The 13,256-nt window shown below is 42.2% G+C and overlaps 1 protein-coding gene across 6 annotated transcripts in view; it reads right to left on the reverse strand.

Moving 5' to 3' along the window:
* Nucleotides 1-13,256, reverse strand: part of nek6 (NIMA-related kinase 6) — a 95,314-nt gene that overhangs the window by 42,059 nt on the left and 39,999 nt on the right. Inside the window, exons 3-5 of one of the 6 annotated variants that reach the window (XM_050052693.1) lie at nucleotides 11,231-11,345; nucleotides 9,446-9,496; nucleotides 4,995-9,322 (exon numbers count right to left, since the gene is read on the reverse strand). The exons of the other annotated variants lie outside the window; for them this stretch is intronic. Coding sequence (XP_049908650.1) covers nucleotides 5,851-7,602 — 1,752 coding nt within the window. The 5' untranslated portion in view covers nucleotides 7,603-9,322; nucleotides 9,446-9,496; nucleotides 11,231-11,345 and the 3' untranslated portion in view covers nucleotides 4,995-5,850. Of the gene's footprint in view, nucleotides 1-4,994; nucleotides 9,323-9,445; nucleotides 9,497-11,230; nucleotides 11,346-13,256 lie in introns of those variants that run through there. 6 annotated transcript variants of the gene reach the window in all.

The raw sequence follows: 13,256 nt of genomic DNA on the forward strand, positions 1-13,256 counted from the left end.
CAACTGTGCGGTATAGTTGAAACCATCTTCAACCTGAGCCTGAGGCTGGGGAGATTACCACAGCTGTGGAAGACATACTGCGTGGTACCTGTGCCCAAGACTCCGCACCCCAAGGACTTCAGCAGCTTCAGCCTCATGAAGACTCTGGAGCGCCTGGTCCTGTCTCATCTCCGCCCCGTAGTAGGCCCTTCAATGGACATGCTGCAGTTTGCCTACCAGCCTGGCATTGGGGTGGACGATGCCGTCATCTTCCTCCTGCATTGAGCTCTTTATCACCTGGAGAAGCCCGGAAGCTCTGTGAGAATCATGTTCTTTGACTTCTCAAGCGCTTTCAACACCATATAGCCTGCGCTTCTGAGGGACAAAGTGGAGCACATAGGGGTGGCTAATCACCTCACATCCTGGATCCTGGACTACCTCATGGACCGGCTGCAGTATGTCAGGACCCAGGACTGTGTATCGGACTTGGTTGTCTGCAGTAGGGGGCCCCGCAGGGGACGGTGCTGGCAGGCCCGGATTAAGAGGGCAGGGACCCCTGGGCACAAATTCTTGGAGGGCCCCCCGAATACACACACACACACACACACACACACACACACACACACACACACACACACACAAACAGGGTTTTGTATTATCGACTGCTATTTGTTGGAAACACCTATAACATATACAGGATTTACACTGACAGGGTACAGCCTACTGTATATGATCACAAAGAAGGACAAAATCAAGACCTGCAGATATCCTTCATCATGCAGGATTTACACATAATTGCAACAACGCTTTCCTCACCAAGCAACAATATCAAGAAATCAGCTTATATTGTTACTCATTAGCATTTGCAAACACAAACTGCTTCACCTCCACAAGTCCAGATTGTGGATTCAGAATCTTCCATAATTCACACACAAACTCACATACACATACCTGTAAATATGGCTTTTCTGCTCTGTCTCCAGATGCTCTTTGTGTCCTGTCTTTGGCTCTCTGAGGGCTGTCTCTCTTTTTCTGTCTCCTCCTTCTTTATTATCTCTACTCTCATTTACTGATAATAAAAAAGGATACAAAACAGCACTGGTCAACTTGACTAAAAGCCTTACTCTGATATTGAATAGAAATAGAAAATGATGGTAATATAGGTTGTCTTCATACACACATACATACACACACAGGTGCACACGCACGCGCGCCCACACTCACACACAAAACACCTGTAGCTGTCTCCTTACTGTCTGTCTGTCTCCTTTTTCTCCTCCTCAGCTCTGTCTCTCTCCTTGTCTCCTCCTCAGCTCAGTCTCAGCTCCCTCACTTGGTGTTGGTGTCCATCTCTCTTCTTGTCTCCTCCTCAGCTCTGTCTCTCTCCTTTTTCTCCTCCTCAGCTCTGTCTCAGCTCCCTCACTTGGTGTTGGTGTCTGTCTCTCTCATTGTCTCCTCCTCAGACACGCTTCAACACCTCCCGCCAGTAGCGCTTCTCTCTCTCCAGCCGTTGCGCTAGTTGCGAGGTCAAAGTCCCACGCCGCGTGACAGATGAGCGCCAAAGCAGCGCCAGCATGCAGCTACAGTGCTGTGTGCTTTTCTCGTGATCCCGCAGACGTTCGGGGTGTTTCCAGTCAAGAGTAGCCACTAACAAACTGGGTTTTCTTTGTTGAAAAGAGCATGCAAGCAAAGCAAAAAATATTACCTATGGATGGTGAATAGGTGATCCAGTCATGGGAAACTTTTTCTCCATTTTGTAGACTGCTGTACAGCAGATGGTTAGTGAAGGAGCGCACTTCACTGCCCAAGCCGCAATCACGAGTTGATGCTGGGTATCTGCTCGTGCGGTTATGGAAGGCTGCAGGTCCACAATCAATAAGAACAGCTTGCGCGTTTTCACTCACTTCACCCCACAGCGCTGGGTCCGACACTTCGAACATCCACTGAGAGCTGCTGATGCTGTGACTGCAGCTAGCTACAGGTTGTGCTTCTTGTGGCATCTTGAGCCTCCGGCTCCGACTCCCGCTTAGTTAGCTAGCTTAGCTTGCACGGTGTTCTCCAACTCCAAAGCATGTTCACCCTGATTCTCCTGGCTCCGTTTGGGAAAGAAAGTTTGGATGGAAGGCACACGTTTTTAAAAAATGTTGCCTCCCTTTCCTCCTTTTCTTTTCTCCGCTTACGTTTGGTACAACCACTTGTTTCGCTCATCTTTCACTCTCTATCACTGCTATCGCTGAGGACAGTCACGTAGGGGCGGAGGCAGAGCGGCCTGTTACAATGGTTTCCACACTTGCACTTGACCAATTAAATCATTCTATTTAGGTAAAAAAATAATAATATCAGCGTGATTTTTGTTGGTTATATATGGTGTCATTTATTTGAAATTTGAAGAGGAGGGATTTAGGGAAAAAAACGTTATACAGTCGTTTTCTCCCATTCTGGCTGGGCCCATGGCTTGGCCCCGTCTGCGCATGGGCCCCTGGGCCTGTGCCCATAAAGCCCATTGGGTAATCCGGCCATGGGTGCTGGCTCCATTCCTCTTCACCCTCTACACTGCACATTTTTCATATGACACCCCCACCTGTCATCTGCAGAAGTTCTCCGAAGACTCTGCCATAGTCAGCCTCATCCCAGATGGGGATGACAGGGAGTACAGAGAACTGAACCAGGACCTTGTGGACTGGTGCCTGAGGAACCACCTTCAGATCAACGCAGGGAAAACCAAAGAGCTGATGGTTGATTTCCACAGGAGCAGACTCCTCCACCCAACACCGGTGAACATCCAGGGAAAGGACATTGAGATGGTGACATCTTATAAGTACCATCCAGGGAAAGGACATTGAGATGGTGACATCTTATAAGTACCTGGGTGTTCATTTTAACAATAATCTGGACTAATCATATAACAACACTATACAGGAAAGGCCAAAGCAGACTCTACCTGCTGAGGTGGCTCAGGTCTTTTGGAGTGTAGCTCCTGAAGACCTTCTTTGACACTGTGGTGGTATCAGCCATCTTTTACGGAGTGGTCTGCTGGGGCAGCAGCGTCTCGGCTGCAGATAGGAAGAGACTGGACAAGCTGATCAAGAAGGCCAGCTGTCCTGGGATGCTCTCTGGACTCTGTGCAGGTGGTGGGAGAAAGGAGGATGACAGCCAAGCTGCCATCTCTGAGGACTAACGACTCCCACCCCCTGCAGGAGGAGATAAAAGCTCCGGAGAGCTCCTTCAGCGATAGACTGATTCAAGTTTTTAAGTCTAAATTTTTGAAATTTTTAATCTGACTCTTTCTCCTTGACTGCTGTAACACTGGAATTTCTCAATTGTGGGATCAATAAAGGTGTATATTATCTTATCTTATATAAGCAAAAAAGGTGCTAACACAAACACGCTGAACTGCATGAGGTAAGGAGCAGAGGATATTGACAAATTCTATCTATCTATCTATAATTATTATATGTATTAACTTACTATTACTCTTCCTCGGTCTTGTTATTCGTTTTCTTCTTCCTCTTGTCCGGAACTCGGTCTCTCAGTGCTTAAACGATAGCGGTCAGGGTAAATAAATATTTATCTTGTTACTTGACCTGTATGTTTCTTGTGTTATTTTATTAAACCAAATCTAATCCAATTTTATTTGTAGAACACAAATTTACATGCTGTACATAAAATGTTATGCTTATACAGTCACATCAAGAAACTTGTAGACATGCATGTTTTCTTAATAGTTGTCATTTACTTCTGTAGCCCAGCCCACTGACTGAGTTTGTGTAGTGAAAATTGCAGAGAAATAATTAATTCAAATTTAAATGACAATCTGACATTGTGAACTTGTCAGGCTTTTTTTATATATTGTAAATGGATGGTTTATAAATAGCTTATACTTTAGGAATGTAGGCTAGTTTTACTTCTTTACACTAAAAGAAGGGGGAAAATTGGAATGTGTTATTTACTGGTTAATATTCAATCCGTGGTGTATATCATTAAAAAAAAAGGACAGAACACAGGAAAATTCGTTGTGAAATCCCCATTATTGCAGACATTAGAATTACATTCAGGTAAAATCATTCAAATTTTTACTGTGACTGACAAACACCAAAACAAGTAGACATGCAGTTTGATAATGGTTTTATTACTTTATTCATAACTGACTGTACAGAGTTTAGTGTGTTGTAAAGTCCTAACAGTGTATCTTATTGGAGAGACAGCAAAACTTGAGTGAGTTAGTTTTACTGCATTACAAAATGTCAGAATGCAGGAACTAACATTTCTTGCTGGATGTTGAAGGCCGAAGTAAATTTTAGGGTATGCTGTCTGTGAAAATGTGCTTAAAGATGTTCTAGAATGTTGATTCAGTTCCTAGGTTGATTACAGACTGTCAAGTGGAAATTACAATGCCACACTACAACATTGGAAGGGATAAATGAAAAACTTTACATAACTTCAACTTCAACTTTATCTATGTCCCCAAGGAGCAATTGATTTTGCAGCAAAGATTAAAACAGATGGGTACAGTACATACATACACATAAATAGCACATTCCCAAAAAACAGTGAGCACTAAATAAATCAACAGCAGTGGCCAAGTTCACAGCATGGCTCACCTCAATTGATATATATATAAAAAAAAGCAAGAACAATAAATAGAAACATGAGAGTATAAATACACTGAATATAAAGTGCAACATGTAACTCCTCCACAGCCAGGTAGGGGCTAGTTACCTCCCCTCTGGCCTGAATTAAGGATGGAGATGGCTGAAGGGATAAACGAGTGCTTGAACCTGAACCTACAGCCAGAGGGTAAAGACTGAAATTCGTTGAACAGGGGGTGGGTGGCATCAGTCAGGATGCTTCTACCTTTCTTCCCTGCCTGTCTAGTGAACTCCCAGAATCATGCTGCTCAACTTAACTCTCCTGTTAAGTGAATTTTTTTGCCTTGACACTGAGGTTCCCATACCAGCACAATAATGAAAATGTGAGCACAGACTCAATACAAGATTTGTAGAAAAGGGTGTGAGCACAGACTCAATACAAGATTTGTAGAAAAGGGTCATGAGGGTCCTATCCACTTGAAAAAAAAGACAGTTTCCTAAGACAATACAAATATTGCTGACCCTTCTTGCACAACATGTCAGTGTTGTCATTAAAATTCAAGTTCATATCAATGAAAGTCCCCAGGTACTTGTACTTCTCCACTGACTCGACCACCTGACCCTTAGTAATAGTCGGGGAGGATGAAGGCTGCCGCCTGAAGTCAACAGACACGTCCTTTGTTTTGGAGATATTTAGTTGCAGAAAGGAGTCATCACACCACTGTATAAATTAATCGACCACAGGACCATGATTACTTTTACTGTTGTGGAGGAGGCTGATGATTACTGAATCATCAGCAAATTTTAGGATGGATCTATCGTCATACTGACTCCGACAGTCATTGGTGTACAGTATGTACAGTAGTGGTGAAAGGACGCAGCCTTGGGGTGAACCAGTAGATGAAGTTAAAACGTCAGACACATGCCTGTTCACTTTCACTCTCTGAGTTCTGTTTGTTAAAAAAATCGAGGATCCATCCCACAACATTAAAATCTAAGTTAAAATTATTAACAAGTTTGTCAATTAAAATATGAGGTTGGATGGTATTAAAAGCTGACGAAAAATCCACGAATAACAATCGGGCATGTGTTTTGCTACTTTCCAAATGTTTAAAAACAAGGTTTAAAAGTGTGGCAGTAGCGTCTTCCACCCCACGCCCCGCTCTATATGCAAACTGCAGTGGGTCAAGCAGAGGCTCTAAATGGGGGAGAAGTTCTTCTTTCATTAGTCTTTCAAAGGATTTCATAACCAGTGAGGTCAGGGCAACAGGCCTAAAATCATTTAGAACTTTGGGATGTTTAGTTTTTGCCACTGGGACGATAGTACTATCTTTCCAGCTCCTTGGCACCCTCTGCTGATTGAGTGACATCTGAAAGATGTAGAAGAAGATGGGCCCCAACTGTTCTGCACAAGAATGGAGCAGACGGCCACAAATATTATCAGGACCTGGGCTTTTTCTGACTTTGTCCATTTGAAGGACTCAATCACAGAGCGTTCATTAAGAGGAGGGGACCCAGTACAATGTAACTCGTTTTTCAACTTAGAATTCATATTGCTGAAATCAAGGGCATCAAACCTCAGATAAAATTCATTTAGATCCTGTGCTAATTGTTTGTCTGATTTAGCACCGCTGAGAGCTACCCTGGATTTGCATTTCTTGTTAGACACGGTAATGGTCCTAAGGCCATCCCAAGCGGAACCCAAATTATTCTGGCCTAGTTTCCTTTCTAGCATTTCCTTATAGTTTAGTTTTGCTCTACTAATTTCGCATTTTATCTCCCTTTGTAATACATTCAGTTCTGAAATGTTACCCTCGCGGAATGCAATTTTCTTCTTGTTCAATAAGATTTTCAATGATTTTGAAACCCGTGGTTTATTATTTGGAAATACTTTAAAAGTCTTTTTGGGAATCACAGAATCTTCACAGAAGGTCACATAGCTGCTGATGACATCAGTCAGCTCATCAATGTCTGAAGAAGTCTCTGTGAAAGTGTCCCAAGCTGTGCAATCATAGCAGCCCTGTAGACTCATTATTGCATCATCAGTCCACAACTTGGTCTGCTTTGTGAGAACTTTCTCTCTCCTTAAGACTGTGCGATACACCAGGATTAGATGCACGCAATTATGATCAGCCCCACCCAAAGGGGGGAGAGGCAGGGACTTGTATGCTCCTTTCACAGATCCATAGCACATATCCAATATTTTACTGTGGCTGGTTGGGCAGGTGACATACTGATATAAGTTTTTAAGTACTTTACCCAGTGAGCAGTGGTTAAAATCACCAAGAACAAAGAGGGGTGCATCAGGAGATTTTGATTGCAGCTTCTGAGTCACCATAAGTATAGACTCCGATGCTTTATCCACGTTAGCTCTGGGGTGGACATATGCAACAACAACAAATAGTTGGGGAAATTCCAGAGGCAAATACGGGGGACGCAGAGACACAGCCAACAGTTCAACACCTTTAGTACAGAGTCTTTCTCTTACCAGAACATTTTTGCACCATCGCTGATTTACATAGAGGCACACTCCTCCACCCTGTGATTTGCCCATAACACTTGCATCACAGTCAAGGCGGACTGGCGCACCAAATCCATCCAGGGAAAGATCTGCATCTGAGTCTCGATCCGTAAGCCATGATTCCGTAATGGCCAAAAGACATGCATCCCTGAAATCATGTTGGAATCTTACAAGAGCTTGCAGCTCATCAACTTTAGGATCATAGACGGCAGCGGGATACAGGTGAGGGGTAGCTTGCGCAGCCTTCGGCGAGCACCGCCCCTTCTGCCTCGCTTCCTCGTTTTGCAAGGGAAAGCGCTGCTGAAGTTTCCATAAGACTTTGTTATCTCTCCACAAGAATCCCCGCATTGCAAAATAAGATCCAGGGGAGGGTTGGCCGGTGGAGGATTTCTCCACTGAAGAAGAAACTCCCTGCTGTACTGGATCCGAGGGGTCTGGAGACCTTGGGCGAGGAAAAACGCCATCCATAGCAGAAACACCACTGCAAGCTCCATTGCTGTCCAGACAACACATACACAAAAAGTCGCAACCAACTGGCCAAGTTGTTGATTACTCACTGTGGTAGATTGCTCAATTTAAAAGCGTACATTAGTGCTACACAACACTACACACAGACACAAAACGCGGACGTGACTTGTCTTGCTGCCAGTCGCTGCACAAGCAGCGCCTTCCTCACATAGGTGAGGTGAAAATAAGAAAAAAGCAAACTGCAGGATCATGAAAAATATAAACATGAACCCCATGTCAGGTATCTTATATAGTCTATAGTCATTTAGCCAGGGTTTAGTCATTTATGAAGTTATGTACAGGGACATAATAAACAAATACAATGCAGAAAGTAAAATGTAAATAGCAGATGTGATTATTGAATTAAATGTAAACTGTACATTAAATCATCATGATGTGCCTGACGAGGGTTAACTGCATCAAGATGGGTATGTAGACATAGGTTGGCCTTTACAAGCACAGTATCCTACGTAAACACTGAATTTAAATCAAAAATATTCATACTACCTGCATGAAACGACGCACTGTAAACAAGTATATACTGTACAAAACTGTTGTTCATGTGCTTATAACATGACTCATCAGAAATAACATTTTTCTGTAACAGTAAAAGATTATGAAAAGAAGAATGTCTTCTTTTTCTAACAATGCAAGATTTTTTTTTAATCCACATTTCAAAAAGACTGAGCAACGTACATCCTCATTTCTGGGGAGATGAATAATAATTAATTTCTGAATTCTTAAAAGTAATCGAATATTGTTCAAAGACCGAGGCTTTTGCAGACTGATAAATTTTTTCCAGGAAGAGGAAGGTTATTTAAGTGTGGGAGTGGCCTATTTGAATCCATTTTGTTTGAGACCATGCTGCAAGGTGAGTGTGTTTGCTGATCCTGTAAGTTTATTTATCTCCTTTAACTTTAGCTTATATTGGAGTTATGCTATGTAGCGTGTGAAATAAGAGTATGGTGAATGTGCTAGGAAAGGTAGTATCAGCATTGCTTCTGCCTGGAGCTCGCATGTACGGAGCCTGGGTTTGGTTGAAGGTGGCAGTGCTGTTTGGGCTGAGAAAGCCATGTGTAAGTAAGATAAAGGAGGTTATTGGTTGGTGTGGAGAGCAGTGAGACCTGGCATTAGGGGAGTGTCTCCGGGACGCCAGAGATCACTGTCTAGCCTCCTGGAGGTGTCGTGGGACCAACTAGACGAAACACCGGTGAAAGGAGGTTCCCACCCGATGACCCCAAAGACATGTTAGTTATCACTGCTCACTGGTCTGCATAGTTAAGCCTTGCCATAATAGCTTATCGTAGGGCTTAGGAGGTTATTCATTGAGTGCTGATCCTTTTTGAGAGCACAAACTTCTTGTGTTTATTTGAATTGCATTTCCACTGTTTGATATGTGTGTGTGTCGAGGGCCTCAGGTTAAAGGAGTATTCTGCTGTTTTTCTTTAAAGAAACAAGTCAAAGTCAGGCTTCAAAGTACATAGTACATATAGGCTTTACATTTGAGCAATAATGGTACCATGAGTGGTACTACAGTACTGTACAGCATAGAAAGCAGTTTATATTATCAGATTGCAGATTGTGGCCATGTGAATCTGAAGGTGATATGGGGCCGTCTTCTCTTCCTATATAAGTGTGACTCAAATTCAGGAAACAGAACACCACTCTCTTTATTATCATGGGTCATCACTGCCCCCTCCCTGTCGACATCTGGGTCAGTAAGGACCTAAAGACGAGGAGAAAAAACAGGGTTTGGTTAGTTCATACGTTTTTGTTAAAGGTTCTGTATAGTGAAAGACAATAATTCATTAAAAACTTTAAACATTCCAGGAAAAGTTTATTACATCACCTTAAGGTTTTCCATTCAAGTGTTGCACACTTGAATGAATACTCTGCCAAGCTGCAAAATACACAGACATAGTAGTACATCATCACATGTTTCTGTTTACACGGTCTCTCGCTTAGCACTAGCAGTATGTACGGGCTTGCCGTGTTTAGGTAATGCAAGATTACCGTGCAGGTAATCTGGGCCCGTATTCACAAAGAATCCTAAGACTAAAAGTAGCTCTTAGTGACGTCATTCTAAGAAAAATCTTAGAATTCCTCGAATTCTAAGATTTTTCTTAGAATTTTCCCTCTGTAAGATATAAGTTATTCACAAAGCATCTTAGGCCTTAAGAGAGCTCCTAAGGTGAACTTAAAACTCTGTTGTTCTCCTCCACGAGCTGTGCCAACTGCTCTTCTGTCCAGTTCGGCTTTCTCGTTCTTTTTTCTCCATTTAGTTTGTTGTTTTGGTCATTCTGCCAAATCAAATCGCTTTTTACAAGGAGGCCAGCAATCACACTAATTGCTGACAGCTGAGTCTGCGTCCACCATTAATATCAAATAGATTAAGTAGTAAAATTACCAGCATGGCGAGTAAACATAACAATAAGCAAATCAATATGATAATCGGCATGTGAATGAGGTACGTTCAAACATTTTGAAGCTGTGTAACAATTAATTTAATTTTGCTGAGTTTCATCATCATGACATAAAATTATTTTCATGATTACATATTTCTTAATACAGTCTAAGTTCTATGATCGGTTGATTTCACTGTCCATTCATTACTAAGAGCGCTTTTTTTTTTTGTAACAACCAATCACAGCTTTTAGAAGACTGCGTCATACCTAGCAACGGGGTCAACCACACCTCCTCAGTAAGATAAAAGTTTCTGTCCCCTCCTTGCTCAGAGTTGCTCTCAGAAACTTCCTGAATCACTCTTAAGCTAAGATTCCTTGCTAGGAATTTTTAGGCTAAGTTAGGAGCTCCCTGAGAGGACTCTGAGAATCTTTGTGAATACGGGCCCTGGTTGTTATGGGGGGAATGAACAAACGATCGCGGGAGTTACATACAATCACTCGCCTTTTCTTCCGAGGGCTGCTCAGTTTATTTTAATAACATGTGTACAGCTGCTGTCACTGTCTACACTGCTCACTGACAGCAGCCTCACTGTCGCTCTGCTAGCTCACTGTTAATGAACCTCAAATGAACGAGACTGCTCTTTAACACAACGGCTCAAACCTTTCTGTCCTTAACCTGCAAGCTACAGTAAGCTTGCAGTAAGCTTGTAACACATTTCATAAGTTATCAGCCTTCTCTGCTCCTATCGCCAAATCAATGTAGCCTCCTCAGTTAGCTCCTTAGCTATGTCGCTAGCAGTGGTAATGACAATGGAAACCATCGATGAAATAAAAGATAAAGTCCGCACACCAGAAGCTGTTCCTTGAAGAATTTATTTGATGTAACGTCTCAGGCTCCTGCCCTTCATCAGACATTCAGAGGCATTCATCAGTCTGATGAAGGGCAGGAGCCCGAAACCTTACATCAAATAAATTCTTCAAGGAGCAGCTTCTGGTGTGCGGACTTTCTTTTTTATTTCATTCTTACTTTTTGGTCCAGCACCCAGCATTAAGTCTTTTGGGATGTGCGTGCTACCTTTACCTGTTAATGGAAACCATCGAACCATGTACCATCAGCTCATCTCTTAGCTTATTATCATTCGCCTTCCCTCTCTGTAGTTAGTTAACTTTAGGAACATACTGTTCATATACAGATAGAAAACCTTGGAGTCTTGACGCAGCATACTTACCATGAGGTTACATCCATGGTCAAGTCGGGTTACAGCCGGCAGCCGTTGTTCGTATACTACCCAGCATAGAAGGCCCGTCCTCCTGGCTCTGTGATTGGATGGTAAAGCTATATTCCTGAGTGGATAGTCAAATGATATGTTAATCTCAGCGGGGGGGTGAATTTTTTTATATCTCATCCGTTTAAATGTTATTAAGGCTTAAAGTTGCACATAATTAAGGGTGTGGCTATTTTGAGTGACAGGTGGCACCATCACGGGTGGCTAACTAGCATGCTAACTAGCCACTGGCTCCGCTGTGCGGAGCTGAGCTCAGACTCGGCTGTCTGCTCGGCGTTGTCTCAGCTAATTCGCGTCTATGTTCAAGCCATTGAACCTGTCCTCTCAGCCATGTTTGTGCCTTTTGGATATTTTTTTCAGCCAAATATTGGAGTAATATGGCTTGCTGTTCGATTAATTGTACCAACAGACCGTCCAAGAAGTCTGTGCTCCAGTTTTTTCGGTACGTGAAATTCGGAAATTCTAGTATTATTTTATTTATGTTTATATGTTAGCACTAATTAGCAGGTATCCGTGTCTGCGTTCACCACCTAGCATTTCATCTTATTATCATTATTATTAAGCCTTTATTTAGGACATGTAAAATCACGTTGAGACCGGAGGTCTCATTTTCAAGTGCGACCTGTATCACAGCAGCAACATCCACATCAAGTTACAGAGCAACAGACAATACAATACAAAACAAGCTTAGCTCGTTAACTAGCTAACTAGCCAGCTAACGGTTAGCCTTCGAGCAAGACGCCAATCCGGGATGCATCAAAGTCAGAACCTAACGGAGAAGTGTTAGGATTTAGGCATTTAGGGAGATAATATTTTGAACAAAAGGCGTCTGTGTGAGGTTTGAAAATAAAGGTCCACCACGTTAGTTAGCTAACGGTATGCAATGTTAACGTTAAATTTGTCATATGAGCAATGTAACGTTAACCTAACATTAAGGCTATACTTGTGTATGTAAATTAAAAAGTGGTGAACTGTGTGAAATTACAATAAGGTGTGTAACGTAATTAAATAAAACTAATGTGACATTTGACTGTCACATGAAAAATATTAAGAAAATAAGTGTAGGATATAGGCCTGTAGCTACACAACAATAGATAATGCACAGACAGAATATGAGGACTGCGATGGCCACCACCTTTTTTTTTTTTTGCCAAAATAAATTGATTATGGGGCGTCGGTGGCTTAGTGGTAGAGCAGGCGCCCCATGTACAAGGCTGTTGCCACAGTGGCCCGGGTTCGAATCCAGCCTGTGGCCCTTTGCTGCATGTCCTCCCCTCTCTCTCTCTCCCCCTTCACGCTTACCTGTCCTGTCCATTAAATGCAAAATGGCCCAAAAAATATCTTTAAAAAAAATTGAAAAGAAAAAAATAAATTGATTATGATCTGTTGAACACTGAAGTAATTTAAGTTGTATTGTTTGCATGTAAAGGAGTCTGTGAAGTAGGTAACCTAACACATATATTACTTTTAATATCTATTTGTCTGTGTAAAGTTTTCCTCTAGGTGACCCAGACAGACTGGACCAGTGGGCACTCAACACGAGAAGACAGAACTGGACTCCAAACAAGACTTCCCGTTTGTGCAGTGAACACTCTGAGAGTCATCACTTCAGCACTGACTCCAGGATAAAGACACCTTTTTTTCATACAGTACCTCACAAAGAGTCAAGAAACTTTAAAATTTAAGTTTAAAATGATGAATTATTGACCATAATACATTTCAATGCATTACATATATTACTAATTTTCATACATTGCTAAATACTCGATTAGGGCATAGCTTGCTCTGTACTATTACTGATAAGGTGAAATTACTGACACACCAGTGCAGTTTAGTGTTCCCCTGATGCAAAAGGCCAAATGAAGATTTTATCACTCAAGGAACATGACATGTATTTACCAACTTTAACATTTTAGTGCCTTTTATGCAAAGACCCTTTATCAAAGTGAGAATTGCAACTTTTTTCCCC

The sequence above is a fragment of the Epinephelus moara genome, chromosome 9, assembly GCF_006386435.1.
Source record: "Epinephelus moara isolate mb chromosome 9, YSFRI_EMoa_1.0, whole genome shotgun sequence".
Taxonomy (NCBI): domain Eukaryota; kingdom Metazoa; phylum Chordata; class Actinopteri; order Perciformes; family Serranidae; genus Epinephelus; species Epinephelus moara.